The following is a 27,665-nucleotide window of genomic DNA, read 5'->3' as shown; positions in this document are numbered from 1 at the left end:
GTCCTATTGTTGCGCTATCAACTCCAAGTTTAGGATGAAAAAGTGTGGCGGGTACTGCTGTGTGCCGGAACTTGATGGACCCTGCTGTGTGGTTGGATTGCTCCTGTATCTCATTACTGTCCCCACTTTATCTTGGCAGGCTCCTCTCATTTGAATCATCTTTTCGCATTGCATTATCAATTCGATCTAGTCCTCCATCCGTCGCACCATTAGAAATCATGAAGAGAACCAACCATTGCAACCGTAAGCTCGCTAAACAAACGATTATTTCTCATGACACAAGCATCCCCATCGTTGTGGTTTAAATCAACCGTAAAAGATGGAGATGCCACCAACACTGACACTAGTATGACTACAGACATTGAACTTGAAGCCCCCAATCCAACAGATTATGGATTCAGAGCTGATCCTGCAAAACTGGTGATAACTTCTTCAAGCTTTGCATAAAACTCATGGTTTCTCACCTCTAGAAAGTTTTTCCAACAATGAAACAGAATTTACAGATCTTTATCGAATCCTATAAAAAAGTATCATACTTTAAAGCAGCCAATACCACGACAATCATAATCTTGTAGAATAATTTCTTCACAGGCTTGGTTCTACACACCCCAAACATCTATAATATACTAGTTTGAATATCTACCAAAGTATTTGTTGAATGGATAAAAATACTCAAAGGTTCTTTATTAGTAAATTTTATACTCTCTCTTTTGCTTTTCTGAATCTTTTTCCTATGGTATACATGAGCTACGAAACTATCCTCACTTGACATTGTATTTGATCACTCTACATCACAATCACGTTCAACTAGTATTTATAGACAAAATTTCATTTATAAATCTCTATACCCTCTCAAGAATTACCAAATTCATGTATACTGCTGTTACGTGTTGCGTTTTATGTATTTACGCTTTTTCTTTCGTAAATTACTATTATCTGTAGCGATTTCTGTTACTTTTTCATTTTCACATAAAGTATGACATGTCATATAGGTTTATTTGTAAATTCATAAAACTTTATACCCTATAGTAACTTATCTGGATTCCATACAAAATTGAGATATAACTAACTTTCAATTGTTGCATTTAGATAATTTTAAAATCCGTTCAATTTAAATATATATTTTGTCCTAAAATTGCATTAGTACCTACAAAATTTAATATAAAAAATTGTACTTCAAAGTTAAAATGTGACATCACATTACTTTCTCACTAAATGTGAACAATTTTAAAAGATATAATGTCAAGTTAAATGTGATGTCCAACTTGTTTTATAAACTAAACTAGGACTATGTATTTTTGAGATCCAAAATACATGCTTGTTTATTTATTTATTTATTTTTTTGAATACTATGGTTTCTTAATTTACCCATGCAATGTAATAACGGGTAGAATTGTTCATGAATTAGAAAAAATGCCAATATGCATTTCACTTTATAATTTATTTGAGAACCGGAGGAGTATAATATAATTTTTGCGCTGGCTCTTGCATTGAAATGTAAATTAATCATCTAGGTGGTTCACATGGATCAAAGATGTATAAGAGGAATCAATCTCCTTTCATTTCTATTTCAAGAATAACAATGTTTCATAAACACTATAAATTAATCACTATATATTTATATAAATTTATACATATTATTTTATATATTTTAATAAAATATCAATTATATTAAAAAAAATCAAAATGTTTACAGTAAAATAATTAATCATTTTACAAAATAATCAAACATTTTATAAGTATAAAAATGAGTCACATTTTATTTTAATAATTTTATTCATATTTTAATTATAAATGTAAATATAATTTTGAGCCTAAGTACCAAAACTTTGTTGTAAGATCATTTTTTTTTTCACCAGTAAAACCTATAATCTAATTTTTCTTCGGGTTATCCGCCAGCTGTCTAACACACTGAGTCTGACTAATTCGAACTTGACTTGTGTAGTTGTGTGGCCCATATATATGGTTGTACTTATATCCTAACGGGGATACCCTAAAATCCTAAATCATAATGTCTAAGTGTGTGTTTGGATTACAGTTTGCAAACGGGAGTTTGCATAAAATTGATTTTGTAAACTTAATTTTGATCAAAAGTAAGTTTGTATTAAAGTGATTTATGTTTGGTAATTTTTGTATCAAAATGGATTATAGTAAAATAAATCCTGTTTGGCTTATACCATTTAAAATCACTTTTAGATAAAAAATTACTAAAATGGACATCAACTTAAAATTTTTTTTTATATTATCCTATTATTTTAATTTAGATATTTAAATATATCTTATTAGTTAATTTTATAATAAAATTAATATTTACTTACTAAAATAAAAATAACATATAAAAATAGATAAAATATATTTTTAAATAAAAATAAAAATTTAAATTATATATATAAAAGAATATTTAATCAAATATGTTATATTTTCTAAGTATTAAATGTTATTTTAGTATTTTTTGCATCTTATTCTTATTCTAGTACTCTCAATAATCTTATTTTTAATATTAATTTGGAATCCAACGTTTATGATTTTATTATTATTTATGATTAATTTTTTATTTAATTTATCTTTTTTAATGGAATCATAATCTATATTATAAAAAATTACACTAAAACATAGTATACGAGAATTACAATTATAAAAGAGAATACTGAAAATAATAAAAAAATTAAATATTTACTTTATATTGATCGAAACAAATCTAAAAGTTCTTAATGATCTTTTATATAATATATTTTTAGTATTTTTGGTACTCGTTTTTTAGTATGTTATAATTTTTTACTATTATTATTATTTACAGTTAATTTTTTGTTTAATTTACTTTGCCTAATATAATTAATAGATTATATTATAAAAAGATAATAACAACCATAATACACAAAAATCACAATTATAAAAGTATATAATGTCAAACAAATAGTTGAAAAAAATAAAAATAATAAATAATAGAAAATAGAACTCATATAAATAGAAATAACAAGAATTTTATGAATAATACAATAATATGTATAAAGGATAAAATTGGTAAAAGGTAAATAAATTATTAGTATCTATGGCTAAAAGCCAGTTAAGAAAACGCAGAAGCTACAAATAGTTGCTTCTTGTAAACGTGGTTTTGACAGCAAAATCACTTCTGCCTTCATGAGAAAAAAATTTGCCAAACCAAAAGTTGAAACTTTCAAGAAATTTAAACGTACTTCTTTCCTTCAAACGGGTTTCCCAAACACACCATAAGTCTAACTACTCGTACCCTAAACTCTATGCCACACGTTTCCTTAGCATCTAGCACTATTAATACCTTAGCTAGAGAGAAATTCTGGTTTAAATTTAGAAAGTTGAAGTTTAGAATATACAACCATTTTTGTTAATGAAAATTTAGAATAGTCATAAATTAAATTTATGTATAAGTTAATGAAATTAGTTTGATGTTTATGAAAGATAATTTAAACTTTGTGTAAAAAATCTGAATATTAATTTTATTCATTGGTTAATATCTTAACATTTCAAACTTTAGTTTCATGGATAAAATTAATAGTTTATTCATTTTTAGTAAGTATAAAATTAATTTTATTCATTTATCAATAAATTTATGGACGTTTTGAGTTTTTCACGAACAAAAATAATAGTTTATTCATGAACAAAAAGTTTTCTATAGTAATTCTGGCCCAAATTTTTTTTAGGATCTACACATCATTAGCATACAAATATCACTTAAAATCAAAAGGGGCAAAATAATTTAATCAAATTTAGGATAAATCATACTAACTTATTGTCAATTTTTTAATAGATTATATGTAATTTTTAATTTAGTTTCTTCTAAAATTTTTATTGTGAAATAATTTTTAGGTCCTTCTTAAAATTTAACCTAATTCCACCCCTACTTTATCTCTATGCCGTACATAATCGTAGCACCATCAAATTTATTGTAACTTAATATTGCCCGAGCTACCGATTACGCGCATTTATGAATGACAATGGCATCTAAGCTAGTTAATGGGACATAGTAAGGGCAATGCCATTGATTCAAAACTATATATCAACCCCTATATCTCCCTTGAAATAATCAAACACCAAAACGTAGCAAACAACCAAAAAAAGATAATAATGTCTCTAGTGACCGAAGAGATCAAGGCCAAATCAGAGGTGTACCGAGGAGATGAACTGTGCCGAGAGAAAACACAGCTTCTCCTGAAGGAAGTAGGGTTACCCAATGGGTTACTTCCATTGAAGGACATGGAGGAGTGTGGGTACGAAAAGGAGAGTGGGTTCGTGTGGCTGAAGCAGAAAAAGAGCTCAACACACAAGTTCGAGAAGATTGGGAAGCTTGTGAGTTATGCCCCTGAGGTCACTGCGTTTGTTGAGGTTGGGAAGATCAAGAAGCTCACTGGTGTGAAGACTAAGGAGCTTCTTCTTTGGCTCACACTCACTGATATCTATGTCGATAACCCGCCCACCGGAAAGATCACTTTTCAGATCTCGTCAGGGCTATCCCGGTCATTTCCGACTTCCGCCTTCGAAGTCGAAGTGAAAGTTAAGGAGGAGAAGGAGGAGAAGGGGAGTGAAGTTAAAGAAGGAGCTGCCGCTGCTGCTGCTGCAACTGCTGTTCAAGTCAAAGAGGTTTGATTTGATGATTTAAAATGATGGTGCTCATTAAGTGCTAGTTATGATTATTAGATACGGTGTTGGATTCAATAAGTTGTTGGTTAACTACTTACAATCTTTGTTTTAGTAATTTAAAGTTCTTTCTAAATCTTGATTAGTTAGTTATAAGCTATGTGTGAGAATCCGATGTGCCTTGTAATGCAACTATATTTATATATTTAAGGAATCATATGATTGATGGTTCTCATGCTCTGGAATAAAAGAAATCCAATTTACTATCTAATATTGCTATTGATTGGAAACTAAAAAGTAAAAGTAAAGTTCATTGATGAATTTCATATGTAATTTTCTATAAAAAAATTCTTAAAAATTTAAATTATCCTCTATTATTAAATAAACAGTTTGAAATTTTTATTTATAATTAAATATTTACTCACTTAAAAATTAGAAAAAAAAACTATAATTTATGACTGAAAATTTCACTTTATTTTTTCTTCAGGAAAACAGAGTCATACTTAAATATTCTAGGGATCGATTTTAAATTTAACATTTAATGATTAAGCAGGTTCTATAAGTATTTCGTTTTTATAAACATATTAATTTTTAATATAACAAAAGAGTGAACTTTTATTTTTGAAATATGTAGCAATACATAATTTTAATAAGACTGTTTATTAAAAGTATTTTGATTACTTAGAGCTTATAACCATTTTAAAAAATCTAAAAATTTTAAGTTGTAGAAATAAATATATAACATATAAAAATATTTTTTTTTACATAAAGATATCGAAGTATATATATTAAATAATATAAAAATATTCAATATTCAATAATCTTTTATTATTCATATTAGTATATCATCTATATTTAAAATTTAATATTAAATGTTAAATACATATAATAATTGATACAAAACGTAATCTAGAGTAAGATGAAAAATTAAAGAAAGGGACTCATTTATCTCAATTTGATTTCCTGATGCAACAGTTAAGAAAATCACTCTGCCTGTCTTGTTCACATCAAAGTTTCTCAAAGAAATTTTCATTCATCAAAATTAAGGAAAAAAAAGTAACTACCAGGTTTTAGAGAATTTTTATACCTCTTAAGTTTAAAATTCTAACTCATAAGTTTACTAAAATAAAAATGGGTCAAATCATAACTGGGCCTAAAACAAACAAAATAAACTAAAATAAAATAAATATAAAATAAATACTAGCAAAGTAATGCATATTTAATTCATCTTGATTAACGAGAGTTTTCAACTCATTTTGCAAATAGTACGACGTTTGACTTTCCATAATCGTTAATCACCGTATTGTTCAATTCTTGATGCATCTCCTGAACAAATGATTTAGTCATGTTTGCAAAATTTTCTTTTATTATCTTAGTTGTTGCTCTTGTAATTGGACCAATTGGCATATGACAATTCTCAATTTATCCCACAGAACTCGTATCATTCCCTCTCTCCTGAAAAAGATTCGTCCTCGAATCTGCATCCAAATTAAAAGGAAATAGGTCAGAGATATTAAAAGTAACTAACACATTATACTCACCTGGAAGGTCAATCTTGTAAGCATTGTTATTGATCCTTTCGAGCACCTAAAATGGACCATCACACCTAGGGTCTAACTTGGATTTTCTTTGAGTAGGAAACCTCTCCTTTCTCAAATGAACCCATACCCAGTCACCAGGGTCAAAGATAAGTTGTCGTCAACCTTTGTTCACCTTTTAAGCTGTCGACCTGTTTTTCTTTTCAAGCAACTCACATCCTTTCAAGTGCATTGCTTTAACCTTTTCACCTTTGCTATTTGCATCCAAGCTAACAAGATCACTCAATCACAAAGGTAATAAGTCCAAGATAGGTACGAGATTAAAACCATACACAAGTTCAAAAAGAGAAAAACCTGTAGAAAAATGAATGGTTCTATTATAAGCAAACTAATAAAAGCTAAACAATCTTTTCAAATTTTCAAATTCTTAACAACAACAATACATAATAAGGTCCCTAATATTCTATTTACTAGTTCAATTTGACCATCAGTCTGAGAATGACAAGTAGTAGAGTATAATAATTTTGTGCATAATTTACTCCATAAAACTTCCAAAAATGATTCAAAAGTTTTACGTCATGATAAAAAACAATAGTTTGGGGAATACCATGCAAGTGCACAACCTTTTTAAAAAACAGATCAGTAATATTTGTTGCCTCATCAGTTTTATGGCATGCAATGAAATGAGCCATTTTACTAAACTTGTCAACCACAACAAAAATGCTATCTCTATATTTCTTAGTTCGAGGCAAACCAAGCACAAAATCCATAAAAATATCAACCCACGGATGCACAGAAATAGGTAAGGGGTATACAAATCATGTGGTAAAGATTTAGATTTAGTCTGTTGACATGCAATACACTTAGCACAAAATTTTTCAATATCTCTATGCATATGGTGTCAGTAAAATGTTTAGATAATACATTCAATCTCTTATGCACACTAAAATGACCCATCAAACCCCATTATGTTATTCCAGAACAAGTAAGTCCCTCATTGTACAAGCAAGCACACAAATTCTATTACCACAAAACAGAAAACTTTTATGTCTATAAAATTTGTTAAATGCACCATATTCACAAGAAGCATAAATAGCAGAAAAGTCAGAATCAGTTGCATACAACTCCTTTAAAAACTCAAATCTTAACAACTTACAAATAAGTGTATTAATCAAAGCATACCTCCCAGATAAAGCATCAACAACAACACTCTCTTTACCTTGTTTAAAGACAATCACATATAAAAATGTCTCAATGAATTTCACCTATTTAGCATGTCTTTTATCAAGCTTATCTTGTCCCTTTAAGTGCATCAAAGATTCATCATGATCCGTGTGAATTACAAACTCCTTAGTAAGAGGTAGTATTGCCAAACTTCCAAAACCCGAACCAAAGCATATAATTCTTTGTCATAAGTTAAATATTTGTGCTGAGCTAAATTTAACTTTTTACTAAAAAAGGTAATGGCTCATTTTTCCTGCATCAAAATAACACCTATACTAATCCAAGAAGCATCACATTCGATTTCAAAGATTTTATCAAAGTTACATAAAATAAGAATAGGAACATAACACAAACAATCTTTTAAGGTATGAAATGCAATTTCTTGTTTCTTTTTCCATTTAAATCCAACATCTTTTTTGATAACCTCTATGAGAGGCACAACAATAGTAGAAACTTTTTTCACAAATCTCCTGTAAAACCCAACTAACCCATGAAAATTTTTTACCTCAAAAGCATTCTTGGGCATTAGCCATTCACGAATAGTCTTCACCTTTCTCTCATCAACCTCAATTCCACTCGCACTCACAACAAAATCAAGAAATACAACTCGATCAATTCAAAATGTGCACTTTTTAAGATTGACATATAATTTTTTTCGAAACACTTCCAAAATATCTAAAACATGTGACAAGTAGTCATCTAAAAAAGTGTTATAAATGAAAAAATCATCGAAATAGACAATAACAAATTTACTAAAAAATTCTCGCAAAACATAGTTCATTAGACGCATAAAAGTATTAGGTACATTAGTTAGTCCAGAAGACATTACTAACCACTCATATAACCCATGTTTTATTTTAAATGCAGTCTTTCATTCATCCCCTGATTTCATTCTAATTTGATGATACCCACTTTTCAAATCAATTTTAGTGAATGTGCATGCTCCATATAACTCATGAAGCATGTCATCTAACCTAGGCATAGGATAACGATACTTTATTGTAACATCCTCATTATCATAATGTCATGCTTCCGGCTACGTCATTCTGATAGCAAGAAGTATTACAACTACTTTATATACTTAATATTAAAATAGGAGCCTTTGACTCAACACTGTATTGCTAATTTCTTTGAAAACCGAAAAAATACTTTAACTTGAAAACAAACTAGCATATATTTATATACAAGACTTCTTACATAAATAGCTTATAAATATAATATACAAATCAAACACACAACTCCTATTCCTCTTACAATATTATAATAATAATAAGGGCAAAGGAAAAATCTATAACATATGTATACAAACAAAAATAAATCTTAAAAAGATAAAATTGTAGAGAATTTTAAAAAATTGTTATAAGAAGATATTTTAAATAAAATTATTTTCAATCACAACGAATGTCAGCTCATTATCCAAATTTAAATCTTATATTTTTCTTATAAAATTTCACACAAAACAATACTCCAAACATTGCATCGCTTACTAAAAAAACATTTTAAACAAACTTACCATTGATCCAATCTTTCTCAGCCTCCGGCCCAATTCAAATCAACCACCATCAAAACTCAAAACAGAAATCAATCACAAGCACAAACAAAATACAAGGCAAACCTATTTAAAGAATAGTTACAGCAAGTATTCACAGTTACTAGTTAAACAGAATTTAGCAGATAGGTAAACCAAGATAGTTAAGCATACACAAACAAAGCAAACAAAGGCAATTATGATGCATGCCTGTCCTACGGCTAATAAGCTCATTTATCGGCTATATAACCAAACCCGACATATCCAGTAGCTAACCCAGACACTGTCTCTCTGTTGCGCATTATTAATAACATTAGAGGAAATGCGTGCCTTATCACCATTAGAGGGATTATGTGCACTGTCATCCTTACAACCAGAGAAAAAATACAGACATACTTGTCATCAATCAACCAAAATAAACTCCAATCTTCTCAAATCATTCTATCATAATTTAGAAACCAAAATAAAAAAATCAGTCCAATACTAACCAACTCAACAAACTAAATCAATAAATCAGAATAATCATCTTCCTCAATAATTCAATAAATCAATCAGATAAATAACCACGTCCATCCAAACAATTCAATTCAATTCATAAGACTCATGTAATCATAAAAAACACCCCTACCTCAGCTTGTCGAAACCTTCAAAACCAAATGCATCTAAAAATCTTATTTCTCTTGTTCAATAACAGCGGTAGAGAGCTTCGGCAGTAATGCAGCCGCTTGTTGTTACACACAACAGCGTTATCATCACCTACATTCTTCTGATTAGTCTCCAATTTTTCCTTGACCTGTGGCACTTGCTGCTGGCCTTGTCCATCAACCCAGTGAATCTCAGGATGAGCTGGTTGTGCTTCAGTGCTTGCTTCTTCCTTTAGTATCTCATGATGCACTTTGCTCGGTTCTTTGTCCTCTTCATCTTTTTCCAGTGAGAGTTCGAAAACACTGAAGCTCAGTTGTTCATCATGAATCCTTAATATTAGCTCTCCTTTCTCCACATCTATGAGTGCTCTAGCAGTAGCTAGAAATGGTCTCCCCAATATGATTGGGTGCAGATGACTCTCTTCCATGTCCAGGATGACAAAGTCTGTTGGGAGAAAGTATTTTCCAACTTTGAGCAACACATTTTCCACCACTCCTACTGCTTGCTTTTGAGTCTTGTCAGCCAGCCTTATGACTACATCTGTAGGTAGTATCTCATTGATCTGCAGCCTTTTTACCAGGGATAGGGGTATTAAGTTGATGCTTGCTCCCAAATCGCAAAGTGCTCTATCAAAATTTGTTTCCCCTATAGCACAAGGGACATGAAAACTCCCTGGGTCTTTTCTTTTCGCAGGCAATTGTGTTTGAATGAGGGTGCTGCAATCCTTGTTCATCACTATAGTCTGGCCCCCCTTGAGTGAGCTCTTCCTGGGAAGTAGTTCCTTCATATACTTGATGAATGCTGGCATTTGCTGAATGACCTTGATGAATGGTATGTTCACATTCAAAGATGCAAATGAGTCTAAGAACCTTGAGTACATTCTCTTTCCCACAGCACCCTTTAACAGTTGAGGAAATGGTGCATATAGTCTCAGCAGCTCCTGTTGTGAGATTTCTGGTTCTTATTGGTCTTTCTTCTCCTTCTCTACTAAGGTATTTTCAGGTTGTTCTGACAGCTTGCTTGGCTTGTCTTCAGTCTCCTTGTCATTTGTAGTGACCATATTGCAGTCTTCCCATCTTACTTTCTTTGCTTTACCTCTCGGATTCTTCTCCGTGTCACTTGGGAAGCTATCAGTGGGTCTGGGCATCTTCTCAGACAAATATCCCACTTGGAATTCCAGTTTCTTGATTGCTTCCCCCCGATTCTTCATACTGGCTCTCACCTCCTCTTTGAACACCTTATTGTCTTGAATGTATTTGCATATGCTTTTGGTGCGCGAAATTGTGAACAATACTTTTTCACAACTCTCATAATCCCCGGTAATGGCTCCAAAAACTTGGTAGCTCAATACCATGGCATTACACAACTTCGCACAACTAACCAGCAAGTGCACTGGGTCGTCCAAGTAATACCTTACGTGAGTAAGGGTCGATCCCACGGAGATTGTTAGCATTGAAGCAAGCTATGGTCATCTTGTAAATCTTAGTCAGGAAAACTCAAATGTATATGATGATGAACGAAAATAACATAAAGATAAAGATAGTGATACTTATGCATATCATTGGTGTAAGAGCTTCAGACAAGTGTATGAAGATGCCTTCCCTTCCGTCTCTCTGCTTTCCTACTGCCTTCATCCAATCCTTTCTTACTCCTTTCCATGGCAAGCTCGTGTAGGGTTTCACTGTTGTCAGCAGCTACCTCCCATCCGCGCAGTGAAAGCTAATGCACGCACTCTGTCACAGTACTGCCAATCACCGGTTTGGTTCCCTCCCCTACCGGAATAGAATCACTCTTTTGCGTCTGTCACTAACGCCCAGTAGGTTACAGGTTTGAAGCACGTCACAGTCATTCAATCATTGAATCCTACTCAGAATACCACAGACAAGGTTAGACCTTCCGGATTCTCTTGAATGCCGCCATCAGTTCTTGCCTATACCACGAAGACTCTGATCTCACGGAATGGTTGGCTCGTTTGTCAGGCGAGCACTCGGTTGTCAGGCGATCAACCATGCATCGTGCAATCAGGAATCCAAGAGATATTCACTAAGCCTCAGATGCTTGTAGAACAAGAATGGTTGTCAGTCACCTTGTTCATGGGTGAGAACGGTGATGGGCGTCAATCATCACCTTCATCATGTTGAAGAACAAGTGATATCTTGGACAAAGAACAAGCGGAATTGAATGGAAGAACAATAGTAATTGCATTAATACTCGAGGTACAGCAGAGCTCCACACCTTAATCTATGGTGTGTAGAAACTCCACCGTTGAAAATACATAAGCATATGGTCTAGGCATGGCCGAATGGCCAGCCTCCAAAGGTCTAAGATAGCATAAAACAAAGATAGCTACCAAAAGTCCTCGATAAATACAATAGTAAAAGGTCCTACTTATAGAAAACTAGTACATAGATGAGTAAATGACATAAAAATCCACTTCCGGGCCCACTTGGTGTGTGCTTGGGCTGAGCAATGAAGCTTTTTCGTGTAGAGACTCTCCTTGGAGTTAAACGCCAGCTTTAGTGCCAGTTTGGGCGTTTAACTCCCAATTAGGTGCCAGTTCCGGCGTTTAACGCTGGAATTTCTTGAGGTGACTTTGAACGCCGGTTTGGGCCATCAAATCTTGGGCAAAGTATGGACTATTATATATTGCTGGAAAGCCCAGGATGTCTACTTTCCAACGCCGTTGAGAGCGCGCCAATTGGGCTTCTGTAGCTCCAGAAAATCCACTTCGAGTGCAGGGAGGTCAGAATCCAACAGCATCTGCAGTCCTTTTGAGTCTCTGGATCAGATTTTTGCTCAGGTCCCTCAATTTCAGCCAGAAAATACCTGAAATCACAGAAAAACACACAAACTCATAGTAAAGTCCAGAAAAGTGAATTTTAACTAAAAACTAATAAAAATATACTAAAAACTAACTAGATCATACTAAAAATATACTAAAAACAATGCCAAAAAGCATACAAATTATCCGCTCATCACAACACCAAACTTAAATTGTTGCTTGTCCCCAAGCAACTGAAGATCAAATAAGATAAAAAGAGAGATATGCAATGAACTCCAAAAACATCTATGAAGATCAGTATTAATTAGATGAGCGGGGCTTTTATCTTTTTGCCTCTGAATAGTTTTGGCATCTCACTTTATCCTTTGGAATTCAGAATGATTGGCTTCTTTAGGAACTCAGAATCCAGATAGTGTTAATGATTCTCCTAGTAAAGTATGATGATTCTTGAACACAGCTACTTATTGAGTCTTGGCCGTGGCCCAAAGCACTCTGTCTTCCAGTATTACCACCGGATACATACATGCCACAGACACATAATTGGGTGAACCTTTTCAGATTGTGACTCAGCTTTGCTAAAGTCCCCAATTAGAGGTGTCCAGGGTTCTTAAGCACACTCTTATTTGCCTTGGATCACAACTTTATTTCTTTTTTATTCTTTCTTTTTCTCTTTTTTTTTTCTTTTTCGTTTTTTTTTTTCGCTTGCTTTCTTTCTCTTTTTGTATTCACTGCTTTTTCTTGCTTCAAGAATCATTTTTATGATTTTTCAGATCCTCAGTAACATGTCTCCTTTTTCATCATTCTTTCAAGAGCCAACATTCATGAACCACAAATTCAAAAGACATATGCACTGTTCAAGCATACATTCAGAGAACAAAAGTGTTGCCACCACATCAAAATAATTAAACTACTATAAAATTCAGAATTCATGCAGTTCTTCTCCTTTTCAATTAAGCACATTTTTATTAAGAGAGGTGATGGATTCATAGGACATTCATAACTTTAAGGCATAGACACTAAGACACTAATGATCACAAGACACAAACATGGATAAACATAAGCATAAAAATCGAAAAACAGAAGAATAAAGAACAAGGAAATCAAGGAACGGGTCCACCTTAGTGATGGCGGCTCTTTCTTGCTCTTGAAGATCCTATGGAGTGCTTGAGCTCCTCAATGTCTCTTCCTTGTCTTTGTTGCTCCTCCCTCATGTTTCTTTGGTCTTCTCTAATTTCATGGAGGAGAATGGAGTGTTCTTGATGCTCCACCCTTAGTTGTCCCATGTTGGAACTCAACTCTCCTAGGGAGGTGTTTAGTTGCTCCCAATAATTTTGTGGAGGAAAGTGCATCCCTTGAGGAATCTCAGGGATCTCATGGTGAGAGGGGTCTCTTGTGTACTCCATCCTTTTCTTGGTGATGGGCTTGTCCTCATCAATGGGGGTATCTCCCTCTATGTCAACTCCAACTGAATAACAGAGGTGACAGATGAGATGAGGAAAGGCTAACCTTGCCAAAGTGGAGGTCTTGTCCGCCACCTTGTAGAGTTCTTGGGCTATAACCTCATGAACTTCTATTTCTTCTCCAATCATGATGCTATGGATCATGATGGCCCGGTCTATGGTAACTTCGGACCGGTTGCTAGTGGGAATGATTGAGCGTTGTATGAACTTTAACCATCCTCTAGCCACGGGCTTGAGGTCATGCCTTCTCAATTGAACCGGCTTTCCTCTTGAATCTTGCTTCCATTGTGCGCCCTCTTCACATATGGTTGTGAGGACTTGGTCCAACCTTTGATCAAAGTTGACCCTTCTAGTGTAAGGATGCTCATCTCCTTGCATCATAGGCAAGTTGAACGCCACCCTCACACTCTCCGGACTAAAATCCAAGTATTTCCCCCGAACCATAGTGAGATAATTCTTTGGATTCGGGTTCACACTTTGGTCATGGTTCTTGGTGATCCATGCATTGGCATAGAACTCTTGAACCATCAAGATTCCGACTTGTTGAATGGGGTTGGTAAGTACTTCCCAACCTCTTCTTCGGATCTCATGGCGGATCTCCGGATATTCACCCTTTTTGAGTGAAAAGGGGACTTCGGGGATCACCTTCTTCAAGGCCACAACTTCATAGAAGTGGACTTGATGCACCCTTGAGAGGAATCTATCCATCTCCCATGACTCGGAGGTGGAAGCCTTTGCCTTCCCATTCCTCTTTCTAGAGGTTTCTCCGGCCTTGGATGCCATAAATGGTTATGGAAAAACAAAAAAGCAACGCTTTTACCACACCAAACTTAAAATGTTTGCTCGTCCTCGAGCAAAAGAAGGAAGAAGAGAGTAGAAGAAGAAGAAATGAGGAAGAGGGGGAAGGTGGTGTGTTCGGCCAAGAAGGGAAAGAAGGGGTGTTTAGGTTGTGTGAAAATGAAGGTTTGAAGAAGGGTATATATAGGAGAGAGGGGGGTAATGGTTCGGCCATGATGGGTGGGTTTGGGAGGGAAAGTGGTTTGAATTTGAAGGGTGAGGTTGGTGGGGATTTATGAAGGATGGATGTGAATGGTGAAGAGAAAGATGGGATTTGATAGGTGAAGGGTTTTTGGGGAAGAGGTATTGAGGTGATTGGTGAATGGGGGAAGAAGAGAGAGAGTGATGGTGGGATCCTGTGGGGTCCACAGATCCTGTGGTGTCAAGGAAAAGTCATCCCTGCACCAAAAGTTGCTCAAAATCACGTTTTGAGCCATTTCTGGCGTTAAACGCCGGGCTGGTGCCCATTCCTGGCGTTTAACGCCAGGTTGTTGCCCTTTTCTGGCGTTTAACGCCAGTCTGGTGCCCCTTTCTGGCGTTAAACGCCCAAAATGGTGCCAGACTGGGCGTTAAACGCCCAACAGCTAGCATTACTGGCGTTTGAACGCCAGCTTCTTCTCCTCCAGGGTGTGCTGTTTTTTTTCCTGTTTTTCATTCTGTTTTTGCTTTTTTTCATTGTTTTTGTGACTTCTTATGATCATCAACCTACAAAAAAGATAAAATAACAAAAGAAAATAGTTAACTATAAAACATTGGGTTGCCTCCCAACAAGCGCTTCTTTAATGTCATTAGCTTGACAGAGGACTCTCATGGAGCCTCAGAGATACTCAGAACCGTGTTGGAACCTCCCAACACCAAACTTAGAGTTTGAATGTGGGGGTTCAACACCAAACTTAGAGTTTGGTTGTGGCCTCCCAACACCAAACTTAGAGTTTGACTGTGGGGGCTCTGCTTGGCTCTGTTTTGAGAGAAGCTCTTCATGCTTTCTCTCCACGATGATAGAGGGATGTCCTTGGGCCTTAAACACCAAGGATTCTTCATTCACTTGAATGATCAACTCTCCTCTATCAACATCAATCACAGCCTTTGCTGTGGCTAGGAAGGGTCTGCCAAGGATGATGGATTCATCCATGCACTTCCCAGTCTCTAGGACTATGAAGTCAGTAGGGATGTAGTGGTCTTCAATCTTTACCAAAACATTCTCTACAAGTCCATGAGCTTGTTTTCTTGAATTGTCTGCCATCTCTAATGAGATTTTTGCAGCTTGCACCTCAAGGATCCCTAATTTCTCCATTACAGAGAGGGGCATGAGGTTTACACTTGACCCTAAGTCACACAAGGCCTTCTTGAAGGTCATGGTGCCTATGGTACAAGGTATAGAAAACTTCCCAGGATCCTGCCTCTTTTGAGGCAGTTTCTGCCTGGACAAGTCATCCAGTTCTTTGGTGAGCAAGGGTGGTTCATCCTCCCAAGTCTCATTTCCAAATAACTTGTCATTCAGTTTCATGATTGCTCCAAGGTATTTAGCAACTTGCTCTTCAGTGACATACTCATCCTCTTCAGAGGAAGAATACTCATCAGAGCTCATGAATGGCAGAAGTAAGTCCAATGGAATCTCTATGGTCTCATTTTGAGCCTCAGATTCCCATTGTTCCTCATTGAGGAACTCAGAGGAGATTGGTACACGCCCACTGAGGTCTTCCTCAGTGGCGTCCTCCTCCTTTCTTTCCTCTCCATATTCGGCCATGTCTATGGCTTTGCACTCTCCTTTTGGATTTTCTTCTGTATTACTTGGGAGAGTGCTAGGAGGGAGTTCAGTAACTTTCTTGCTCAGCTGACCCACTTGTCCTTCCAAATTTCTGATGGAGGACCTTGTTTCATTCATGAAACTTTGAGTGGTCTTTATTAGATCAGAGACCATTGTTGCTAAGTCAGAAGTATTCTGCTTAGAACTCTCTGTCTGTTGCTGAGAAGATGATGGAAAAGGCTTGCCATTGCTAAACCTATTTCTTCCACCATTATTGTTATTGAAACCTTGTTGAGGTCTCTCTTGATTCTTCCATGAGAAATTGGGGTGATTTCTCCATGAAGAATTGTAGGTGTTTCCATAGGGTTCTCCTAGGTAATTCACCTCTTCCATTGAAGGGTTCTCAGGATCATAGGCTTCTTCCTCAGATGAAGCTTCCTTAGTACTGCTTGGTGCATTTTGCATTCCAGACAGACTTTGAGAAATCAAATTGACTTGTTGAGTCAATATCTTGTTCTGAGCCAATATGGCATTCAGAGTGTCAATCTCAAGAACTCCTTTCTTCTGACTAGTCCCATTGTTCACAGGATTTCTTTCAGAAGTGTACATGAATTGGTTATTTGCAACCATTTCAATCAATTCTTGAGCTTCTGCAGGCGTCTTCTTCAGATGAAGAGATCCTCCAGCAGAGCTATCCAAAGACATCTTGGATAGTTCAGAGAGACCATCATAGAAAATACCTATGATGCTCCATTCAGAAAGCATGTCTGAAGGACATCTTCTGATTAATTGTTTGTATCTTTCCCAAGCTTCATAGAGGGATTCTCCATCCTTCTGTCTGAAGGTTTGGACTTCCACTCTAAGCTTACTCCATCTTTGTGGTGGAAAGAACTTTGCCAAGAAGGCATTGACTAGCTTTTCCCAAGAGTCCAGGCTTTCTTTAGGTTGAGAATCCAACCATATTCTAGCTCTGTCTCTTACAGCAAAAGGGATTAGCATCAGTCTGTAGACCTCAGGGTTAACCCCATTAGTCTTGACTGTGTCACAGATTTGCAAGAACTCAGCTAAAAACTGATGAGGATCTTCCATTGGAAGTCCATGGAACTTGCAATTCTGTTGCATTAGAGAAACTAATTGAGGCTTAAGCTCAAAGTTGTTTGCTCCAATGGCAGGGATAGAGATGCTTCTCCCATAGAAATCAGGAGTAGGTGCAGTGAAGTCACCCAGCACCTTCCTTGCATTGTTGGCATTATTGTTGTTTTCGGCTGCCATGTGTTCTTCTTCTTTGAAGAATTCGGTCAGGTCCTCTAAAGAGAGTTGTGCCTTGGCTTCTCTTAGCTTTCTCTTCAAGGTTCTCTCGGGTTTAGGGTCAGCTTCAACAAGAATGCCTTTGTCTCTGCTCCTGCTCATATGAAAGAGAAGAGAAAAAGAAAATGTGGAATCCTCTATGTCACAGTATAGAGATTCCTTGAAGTGTCAGAGGAAAAGAGAAATAGAAAGAAGAAGGAGAAGAAGAATTCGAACTTTAATTAGATAAGGTTCGAATTGTGCATTTAGAAGGAGTGGCACTCCATAAATAGAAGGATGTGGGAAGGAGGGAAGAGAATTTTCGAAAATTCAATTAAAAGATTTTGAAAACATTTTGAAAATTTGATTGATAATTTTCGAAAATTGCAAGTGAAAAAGAAATCAAGTGATTTTTTGAAAAAGATTTTGAAATTAGAAGTCAAAAAGATTTGATTGAAAAACTATTTTGAAAAAAGATGAGGTTAAAAAGATTTGATTGAAAAGTTATGGTTTTAAAAAGATGTGATTGAGAAGATATGATTTGAAAACAATTTTAAAAGATATGATTTGAAAACAATTTGAAAAGATATGATTTTAAAAATTAATGACTTGCCTAACAAGAAAAGATATGATTCAAACATAAAACCTTCCTTAACAGAAAAGGCAAAAAATGTTCAATCAAATCATTAATTGTTAGTAAGTATCTTTTAAAAAGGAAAGAAATTGATTTTGAAAACATTTGATTGAAAAGATATGATTTGAAAAAGATTTGATTTTGAAAAACTTTGAAAATTTGAAAAAAAAAATTGATTTTGAAAACAAAATCTTCCTCCTAGCACCATCCTGGCGTTAAACGCCCAGAATGGTATACATTCTGGCGTTTAACGCCCAAAATGCTACCTCTTTGGGCGTTAAACGCCCAACCAGGTACCCTGGCTGGCGTTTAAACGCCAGTCTGCCTTCTTCACTGGGCATTTTTGAATGCTCAGCTTTTTCTGTATAATTCCTCTGCAGTATGTTCTGAATCTTCAATTCTTTGTATCATTGACTTGAAAAGACACAAATTAAAAATATTTTTGGATTTTTAATGATCAAAATGCAACAAGAATCAAATAACAATGCATGCAAGACACCAAACTTAGCAGTTTGTGTACTACTGACACTATATGAGACACATAAACACTCAAGCCAAAAGAATTCAAAGATCAGAGTAAGAAATCATCAAGAATTACTTGAAGATCCTTAAGACACATGAATGAATGCATGCAATTGACACCAAACTTAAGATGAGACACTAGACTTAAGCAAGAAATAGCAAATATTTTTTTGGTTTTTATGATTTTGTAATTTTTTTGTGTTTTTTTTTTTCGAAAATTAAGTGGAAAAAGATATCAAAATTCTTAATGAGAATTCCAGGAATCAGTGCAATGCTAGTCTAAGACTCCGGTCCAGGAATTAGACATGGCTTCACAGCCAGCCAAGCTTTCAAAGAAAGCTTCGGTCCAAAACACTAGACATGACCAAAGGTCAGCCAAGCCTTAGCAGATCACTGCTCCAAAAGCAAAATTGATGAAAATCAACAAGCTCTTGTGGTGATAAGTTGAAACCTCGGTCCAATCAGATTAGACATGGCTTTTCAGCCAGCCAGATTTCAACAAATCATCATGAAACTCTAGAATTCATCTTCAAGAATTTCGAAAAAAAAAATAAATACCTAATCTAAGCAACAAGATGAATCGTCAGTTGTCCAAACTAGAACAATCCCAGGCATTGTTACCAAAAGCTTGCTCAAAACTTGAACAATCCCCGGCAACGGCGCCAAAAACTTGGTGCGCGAAATTGTGAACAATACTTTTTCACAACTCTCATAATCCCCGGTAATGGCTCCAAAAACTTGGTAGCTCAATACCATGGCATTACACAACTTCGCACAACTAACCAGCAAGTGCACTGGGTCGTCCAAGTAATACCTTACGTGAGTAAGGGTCGATCCCACGGAGATTGTTAGCATTGAAGCAAGCTATGGTCATCTTGTAAATCTTAGTCAGGCAAACTCAAATGTATATGATGATGAACGAAAATAACATAAAGATAAAGATAGTGATACTTATGCATATCATTGGTGTAAGAGCTTCAGACAAGTGTATGAAGATGCCTTCCCTTCCGTCTCTCTGCTTTCCTACTGCCTTCATCCAATCCTTTCTTACTCCTTTCCATGGCAAGCTCGTGTAGGGTTTCACTGTTGTCAGCAGCTACCTCCCATCCGCGCAGTGAAAGCTAATGCACGCACTCTGTCACAGTACTGCCAATCACCGGTTTGGTTCCCTCCCCTACCGGAATAGAATCACTCTTTTGCGTCTGTCACTAACGCCCAGTAGGTTACAGGTTTGAAGCACGTCACAGTCATTCAATCATTGAATCCTACTCAGAATACCACAGACAAGGTTAGACCTTCCGGATTCTCTTGAATGCCGCCATCAGTTCTTGCCTATACCACGAAGACTCTGATCTCACGGAATGGTTGGCTCGTTTGTCAGGCGAGCACTCGGTTGTCAGGCGATCAACCATGCATCGTGCAATCAGGAATCCAAGAGATATTCACTAAGCCTCAGATGCTTGTAGAACAAGAATGGTTGTCAGTCACCTTGTTCATGGGTGAGAACGGTGATGGGCGTCAATCATCACCTTCATCATGTTGAAGAACAAGTGATATCTTGGACAAAGAACAAGCGGAATTGAATGGAAGAACAATAGTAATTGCATTAATACTCGAGGTACAGCAGAGCTCCACACCTTAATCTATGGTGTGTAGAAACTCCACCGTTGAAAATACATAAGCATATGGTCTAGGCATGGCCGAATGGCCAGCCTCCAAAGGTCTAAGATAGCATAAAACAAAGATAGCTACCAAAAGTCCTCGATAAATACAATAGTAAAAGGTCCTACTTATAGAAAACTAGTACATAGATGAGTAAATGACATAAAAATCCACTTCCGGGCCCACTTGGTGTGTGCTTGGGCTGAGCAATGAAGCTTTTTCGTGTAGAGACTCTCCTTGGAGTTAAACGCCAGCTTTAGTGCCAGTTTGGGCGTTTAACTCCCAATTAGGTGCCAGTTCCGGCGTTTAACGCTGGAATTTCTTGAGGTGACTTTGAACGCCGGTTTGGGCCATCAAATCTTGGGCAAAGTATGGACTATTATATATTGCTGGAAAGCCCAGGATGTCTACTTTCCAACGCCGTTGAGAGCGCGCCAATTGGGCTTCTGTAGCTCCAGAAAATCCACTTCGAGTGCAGGGAGGTCAGAATCCAACAGCATCTGCAGTCCTTTTGAGTCTCTGGATCAGATTTTTGCTCAGGTCCCTCAATTTCAGCCAGAAAATACCTGAAATCACAGAAAAACACACAAACTCATAGTAAAGTCCAGAAAAGTGAATTTTAACTAAAAACTAATAAAAATATACTAAAAACTAACTAGATCATACTAAAAATATACTAAAAACAATGCCAAAAAGCATACAAATTATCCGCTCATCAGCTTTCAAGTAAGGTTTCAATCTTAGAGATTCTGTCATCAAATGATGGTATGTCGGGGGTAGAGGTAGAAGAGTGAGATGTATTGCTGTGGTTTTGTTGGTATGTCCTCTGTGTGAATTGTTGGGGAGCTGTGTTGTTGGGGTTGTGACGTCTCTGATCTTGGCCTTGGTCTTGTTGATTCTCCCACCCAAAGTTTGGGTGATTCTTCCATCCAGGGTTGTAGGTCTTGGTGTATGGATCATGGTTGTATCTAGGTGAATTCCCAATGTAGTTGGCTTGCTCCTGAGTGCCTTCTTCCTCTTCACTTGCTTCCTCTTGAGTTGAAGTGGTGATTGCTGCCACTTGACTTCTCTCCATCTTCTTGGTGAGGTCAGCTAGCTGCTTGGTGATGAGCTTGTTTTGAGCAAGCAGAGCATCTACATTGTTCAGCTCCATTACCCCTCTAGTGTTCCCTCTTTCGGAAGCATAGAAGTAGTCATTCTCAGCTACAGTTTTAATGACATCTATGGCTTCCTCGATGGTCTTCTTCTTGTTCAAAGAACCTCTGGATGAATGGTCTACGGCCTTCTTAGATTCATATGACAGTCCTTCATAGAAGATGTGCAGCTGCACCCATTCATTGAACATATCAGATGGACATCTCCTTGTTAGGTCTTTAAACCTCTCCCATGCTTCATATAGAGTCTCACCATCTTGTTGCCTGAAAGTTTGGACCTCAGCTCTCAGCCGATTGACTCGTTGAGGAGGGTAAAATCTTGCCAAGAATCTGTTCATAACATCATCCCAAGTTGTCAAGCTATCCTTTGGAAAAGACTCCAACCACTTGGTTGCCTTGTCTCTGAGAGAGAATGGGAACAACAACAGTCTATAGACATCTGGTTGAACGCCATTGGACTTCACTGTGTCACATATTCTCAGGAATGTTTTTAAGTGTTGGTTGGGGTCTTCTTGAACACCTCCTCCGAACGAGCAATTGTTCTGAACGAGAGTGATGAGCTGTGGCTTTAGTTCAAAGTTGTTGGCATGGATGGTTGGTTTTTGGATGCTACTTCCACAGTTCCCTGGGTTTGGGTTAATGTAAGAGCCCAAGACTCTTCTATCTTCCCCACCAGGATTTGCTCTATCTCCTCCACCATGGTCGTGCACCTCTTCCTCACGATGGTCCTCCATGGTTGTTTCAAAGTATTCCTCAAAGTGTTCCTCTTCTTCTTCAGCACCCACTACACGTTTTTCTTTTGCCTCCCTTCTTAATCTTAAGAAGGTTCTCTCAGGTTAAGAATCAAAGGAAGTTGAAGCTCCGCTTTTTCTCCCTGTCATACAACCAACAGAGTATAAGCAAGAAAAGCAATGCAGAAAGTATCTTATTAGAAAAACTTGTTAGTGTCAGTGATGCAATATATCAAACAGTTAGTGGGTTAGTGAACTGAATTGTAAATAGCAAAGAAAGACTCTGAAACAGGGGATGGGAAGAATTAAACAAAGACGGAAAGCAAATTAACCAAACAGAAAATTAAATCAAACAAAATACAAATGCTCAATCTAGTGATCCTCTAATGTAATCATTGTCGATGCACAATTAATCCCCGGCAACGGCGCCATAAACTTGATCGGGGTAAAATTTGTCTCTCAACAAATTCCCATTCGGCAAGTGTACCGAATTTGTCGTCAAGTAAAAACTCACAATAGAGTGAGGTCGAATCCCACAGGGATTGATTGATCAAGCAACTTTAATTAGAGGAATAATCTAGTTGAGCGAATCCATGAATAGAGTTGATAATTGCAGAAATTAAAATGGCAGGAAAGTAAATGACTGAAAGTAAATAGCAGAATTGTAAATGGGAATGGGGGAATTGCTCATAAAAGTAAATTGCAGAAAATAAAGAGAATGGGTAAGATCAGAAATGGGGAGTTCATTGGGCTTAGGAGATGTTGCATTCTCCGGATCAATTTCATTTTCATCTCTTCCTCAATCAATGCACTCATTGATCTCCTTGGCAATCTTAAGTGATTGAATCACAATTTCTTGCAATTCAATCTCTCAAATCTTGATCAATAGCCAATTCCATGGTCAATTGCTCATGAGAAGAGATGAAGTGTGGTCACTGATTATACCACATACACTTCCCAAATCAAATGTTTAGAGGGTTATAGCCACATACCCATCCACACTCAATTTGGTCCAGCATGAGAAAGCATTTCTAGCTAATCTCTTCATTCCTCTTTCAAGGATCCGAAGAGATCCATGTTTGAATAGCTTCTTTTCCAAGATAACTATCCAATTGGATGAGGATCAAAAGCTTTCAAGTAAAATCAAAAGGAAAGATAGAAGAAGAATAAGAAAATTAGTATTGATCCATCAAATTACAACAGAGCTCCCTCACCCAATGAAGGGTTTTAGTTGTTCATAGCTCTAGAAATCAAAATCCAAGATGGAGAATACATGATAAAGCTAGAAGTACAAAGAAAGTAAATACAGAGAGTAGTTCTCTGTCCTAGCTCCTTCCAAAAGCTCTCACTCTCTTTCAAAACTACTCCTATATATACTACTCTTCTCAGCTTCTAGTTAGCTCTTCAAGTCTTGGGCCTCTGGATCTTTGAACTTGAAGCAGTTCCTTTCTTCAATTGGGCTTGGCTTACTTGCAGAGAGATAGTGTGAAGTGGGTACAGATTTTAGCTCAAGACGTTAGGGGTTTTTATCATTTAGTGAGAATACAAGTTCGAGAACGTTAGTGACACTTAACATTGTCACTAACATTGCCATGCACCCCTTTGCCTCACGTTAAAGCCCATGTTAACTGGGTTAACGTGGCTTTTAACGTTGCCTTGTTAGCCTTCGAGAACGTTAGTGACACTCAACATTGTCACTAACGTTCAAGTGTGCCCCTCCTTGCTTCACGTTAAAGCTCACGTTAACTAGGTTAACGTGGCTTCTAACGTGGCTTTTGCCAACCTTCGAGAACGTTAGTGACACTCAACATTGTCACTAACGTTCAAGTGTGCCCCTAGGTCTCACGTTAGAGTCCACGTTAACTAGGTTAACGTGGCTCCTAACGTGGCCATTCTTAGCCATCCCAACGTTAGTGACAATGTTGAGTGTCACTAACGTTGGCTTATTCTTCATTCCTCATCGTTAGCTTCCACGTTAACCAAGTTAACGTGGAAGTTAACGTGGCTCTTGGGGGTTGTGTGGTTGCTCCAACGTTAGTGACAATGTTGAGTGTCACTAACGTTGTCGACAACTCTCCATCTCTTACGTTAGCTCCCACGTTAACCAAGTTAACGTGGGAGTTAACGTGGCTCTTTGCACCTTAGGCCAACGTTAGTGACAATGTTGAGTGTCACTAACGTTGGCTCCTCTTCCCCCTTTAATGTTAGAGGCCACGTTAACTAGGTTAACGTGGCTTCTAACGTGGCCATTTGTGAGCAATTGCCAATGTTAGTGACAATGTTGAGTGTCACTAACGTTGGCTCAACTTCTCTTCTCCACGTTAGAGTTCACGTTAACTTAATTAACGTGACTTTTTAACGTGGGCATTGATGGCTTTTGAGAGTGTTTTTGGCAATTACTTTTCTCCTTAACTTTGCAAGTTACCTCCCATTCCTTGCTTCCTTTGGTCCTGAAATCAAGCAATAGAGTGCATCAAAGTTCTAGTTCAAGTCATGGGTAATGCAATATACAATTTTGTCATTAAAATCATGCAAAATCCTCATGATACAATGTAAAATGCACAATGTATGCTTGAATCAAGGTTTGAGTGAATATCTGCCCAAAACTAACTTATTTCCTAAGAAAATGCATGAAATTACCTAAAAATAGTAAAGAAAAGGTCAGTGAAACTGGCCAAAATGCCATGGCATCACAACACCAAACTTAAAGCTTGCTTGTCCCTAAGCAAGTACTGGAACAAGAGAATGATGAATGGAATCTCCAGAGAAATGAGTCATTCTTGTGGAAGTCATATTACTGATTTTATGGTGGTTTCATGCATGGCAACTTAGGTTCATTCCACTACTGGCTTTCAGACCTTTATCATCTCCTAAAATACTCACTTTGTTATATCCCATGAGACCTTTATTTATTGATCCCTTTTTTGTTATTTCAAGGGCTGTTTGTGTTATTTAGGCTAAATGTTTTGTAAGGGGGCAACTCTTTAGGATAAGCTTTCAGCCAACATTCCCGAACCAATTGGTTCAAGGTGCTAGGTGTTGAAGCACCCCTAAGGACTTACATACTCAAGTCTCTCCCCCATACATACACACCACAGGCATATAGTTTATTTATTTTCTTTCCTTCAGACCTTGGTGTCCAGCACCTCTTTGGGTTACTAAATGCTCTGTGATGAGGGTTACTCTTAATAGTGGATTTTCAGCTGATAATCCCGGGTTAGTTAACCTAAGTTACCAGGTGATGAAGCACCCCAAAGAGCTTATTCATGCAAGTAGATCCCTCACACAGGAGCACCACAGACACATGTCTTAGGGTAAACCATTGGTGCCTAGCCTTATTGCTTACTCTTTTTCTTTTGTTTTTCACTTCCCTTGTTCTTTCCCTTTTCTCTTATTAGGATCTTGTTGTTATCTTAGTCTTATGGGTATATCAAAAGTAAAGCATTCAGGATAGATAGTTGTCATCCTAACCTTGTGGTTGAACCAACTTAGCTAACTTATGACTTCCCCCAAAGATTCATGAATGCACTTCCACATTATGAACTCCTTTCTGGTCTTTCAAAACATAAACATTCTCTTTTCATACAAATAGACAAGCTTACAAGTAAATAAGGGAAGGATGCAGTGACACTTAAACCAGAGTTCATGGACCTAAGCAACAAGAGCATTAAGATGCAGAATTGAAAATGTTCAAACTAACATGGAAGCATGTTCTATTCCATACAAGATCTTCCTTATTTAAAGCATAGAAAAAGAAATGGAGTAACGAAGGAACTCCACCACCTTTTACTTTTGTGGCCGTCCTTGCTCTTTTCCTTGCTGGTCCTCCTTGTGTCCTTTTGCACTTCCTTGCAGCCGTGCCAATCTTGCTTGCTTCCAATCCGCAAGTGCCTTCCTCACTGATTCATGGCTCTCTTCCACCCTTTTTCTCTCTTCTCGTGCTAATTCATCCCTCACTTCTTCATACCTTGCGATTCCTGGGTGTAATATAGGCAGCTGTCCTACTAGGTACCCGAGCATAGCTTGAGTGTTTATGTGATGTCCTGTCTCGCTCATGTAAACACTTTCTGCAAATGCCCTTTGCTCGTCCAGTAGTTCTGTGTGTTCTATCTGCCTTCGATGCATCTCATGTATGTGTGCCCCTTGATGTGCTTGGATGTTGATTAGCCTCTGGATGGACTCTTGTTGCTCATTTTGCCTTTGCTCCATCCTATTGAATGTTTCTCCCCATTGTTGCCCTTGACTTTGTTGCTGTTCTATCATCTGCCTTTGCCACTCTCCTTGTTGAGTTATCCATCTTGATAGTGCTTCCTCTTGCTGCTTCATCATCTGTAGTTGTAGCTCTTTCTGTGCTCCTTGGCCTTCCAAGTACTGTCTAGACAAGCCCTCAAGGGCTTCCTGAAGTTGATGCATGTCCAAGGTCTGTAGTGCTTGCTCCTTTGGGGCTTGTCCTTCCACTCCTTGAGGTCCTTTACTCTTTCTTTGCTTCTTTTGAGGTATGGGGGATGCTGCAGCATTCATCCTTCGAACTGTTATTAGAATGCCTTCCTTTATCCATACAGGATCCTCATCCTCAAACTCCACCCCAGCTTTCTTGCATAGTCGGTAAATAGTACTAGGGTAACCTAACGTCCCTCTTGCGTCACTTTTCTCTGCCATCTTTCTAATGCCTTGAGCTATGATTTCATGAACCTTGATTTCTCCTCCCTTGAGTATGCAATGTACCATTGTTGCCCTTTCCAAATTCACCTCCGAGTTGTTTGCAGCTGGGAGGATGGACCTCCTCACTAGCTCAAACCACCCTTTGGCTTCAAGAGTGAGATCTGTTCTCTTGATGAATTTCGGCTTATTTCCTGTGCCCCTTTCCCAGTCAGCTCCGGGTACACAAAGGTCTCGCAGGATCTGGTCATAATTGGGGTTGTTGTCCATCCTTGAGTGATAACTTTCTTCTTCAAATGGTATAGACCATAGCTTCAATGCCCTCATTACACTCATGGGACCAAAATCCACCATTTTTCCTCTCACAAAGCTTATATATGACTCATCTTTCTTATCATACCGGACTGCATTTGCATAAAACTCTCTTATGAGGTTTGCATTCACCTTAGTGACCGGGTCAGTGAGGAGCTCCCATCTTCTCCTTTCTACTTTCTCTGAGATTTCCGGGCACTCACTCTTCCTAACTTGAAATCCCAACTCATAAATGATTTCCTTACCAACCATCCACCCGTATTCCAATTCATGATGCAAGCTTCTAAACCTCTTCTCATCATACGGGTGTTCCTCCATGGGTTCCTTTCCCT

At 37.1% G+C, this 27,665-nt stretch overlaps 2 protein-coding genes and 1 non-coding gene across 3 annotated transcripts; 2 read left to right on the top strand and 1 right to left on the bottom strand.

Moving 5' to 3' along the window:
- Positions 1-4,023: 4,023 nt before the first annotated feature.
- On the top strand, positions 4,024-4,846 carry LOC130948209 (uncharacterized). The gene has a single exon (XM_057876923.1). The coding sequence runs from the start codon at positions 4,102-4,104 to the stop codon at positions 4,618-4,620; it is 519 nt and encodes a 172-aa protein (XP_057732906.1). The 5' UTR covers positions 4,024-4,101; the 3' UTR covers positions 4,621-4,846.
- Positions 4,847-9,547: 4,701 nt separating this feature from the next.
- LOC130949351 (uncharacterized) lies at positions 9,548-10,426 on the bottom strand. The gene has a single exon (XM_057878101.1). It carries the CDS (start codon positions 10,424-10,426, stop codon positions 9,548-9,550), a length of 879 nt encoding a protein of 292 aa, XP_057734084.1.
- Positions 10,427-17,131: 6,705 nt separating this feature from the next.
- On the top strand, positions 17,132-17,239 carry LOC130952977 (small nucleolar RNA R71). The gene has a single exon (XR_009075150.1). It is a non-coding gene; the product is annotated as a small nucleolar RNA R71 (small nucleolar RNA).
- The last annotated feature ends 10,426 nt before the right edge of the window (positions 17,240-27,665 follow it).

This window comes from Arachis stenosperma, chromosome 9, assembly GCF_014773155.1.
Source record: "Arachis stenosperma cultivar V10309 chromosome 9, arast.V10309.gnm1.PFL2, whole genome shotgun sequence".
NCBI lineage: Eukaryota > Viridiplantae > Streptophyta > Magnoliopsida > Fabales > Fabaceae > Arachis > Arachis stenosperma.
Note: the sequence above shows the minus strand (reverse complement) of the source record. Positions and strands in the feature narration are given on the sequence as shown.

What these genes read in the sequence shown, in the direction of transcription:
- LOC130949351 (XM_057878101.1), bottom strand. Translation starts at nt 10,426, where the DNA reads ATGTACTCAAGGTTCTTAGACTCATTTGCATCTTTGAATGTGAACATA.
- LOC130948209 (XM_057876923.1), top strand. Translation starts at nt 4,102, where the DNA reads ATGTCTCTAGTGACCGAAGAGATCAAGGCCAAATCAGAGGTGTACCGA.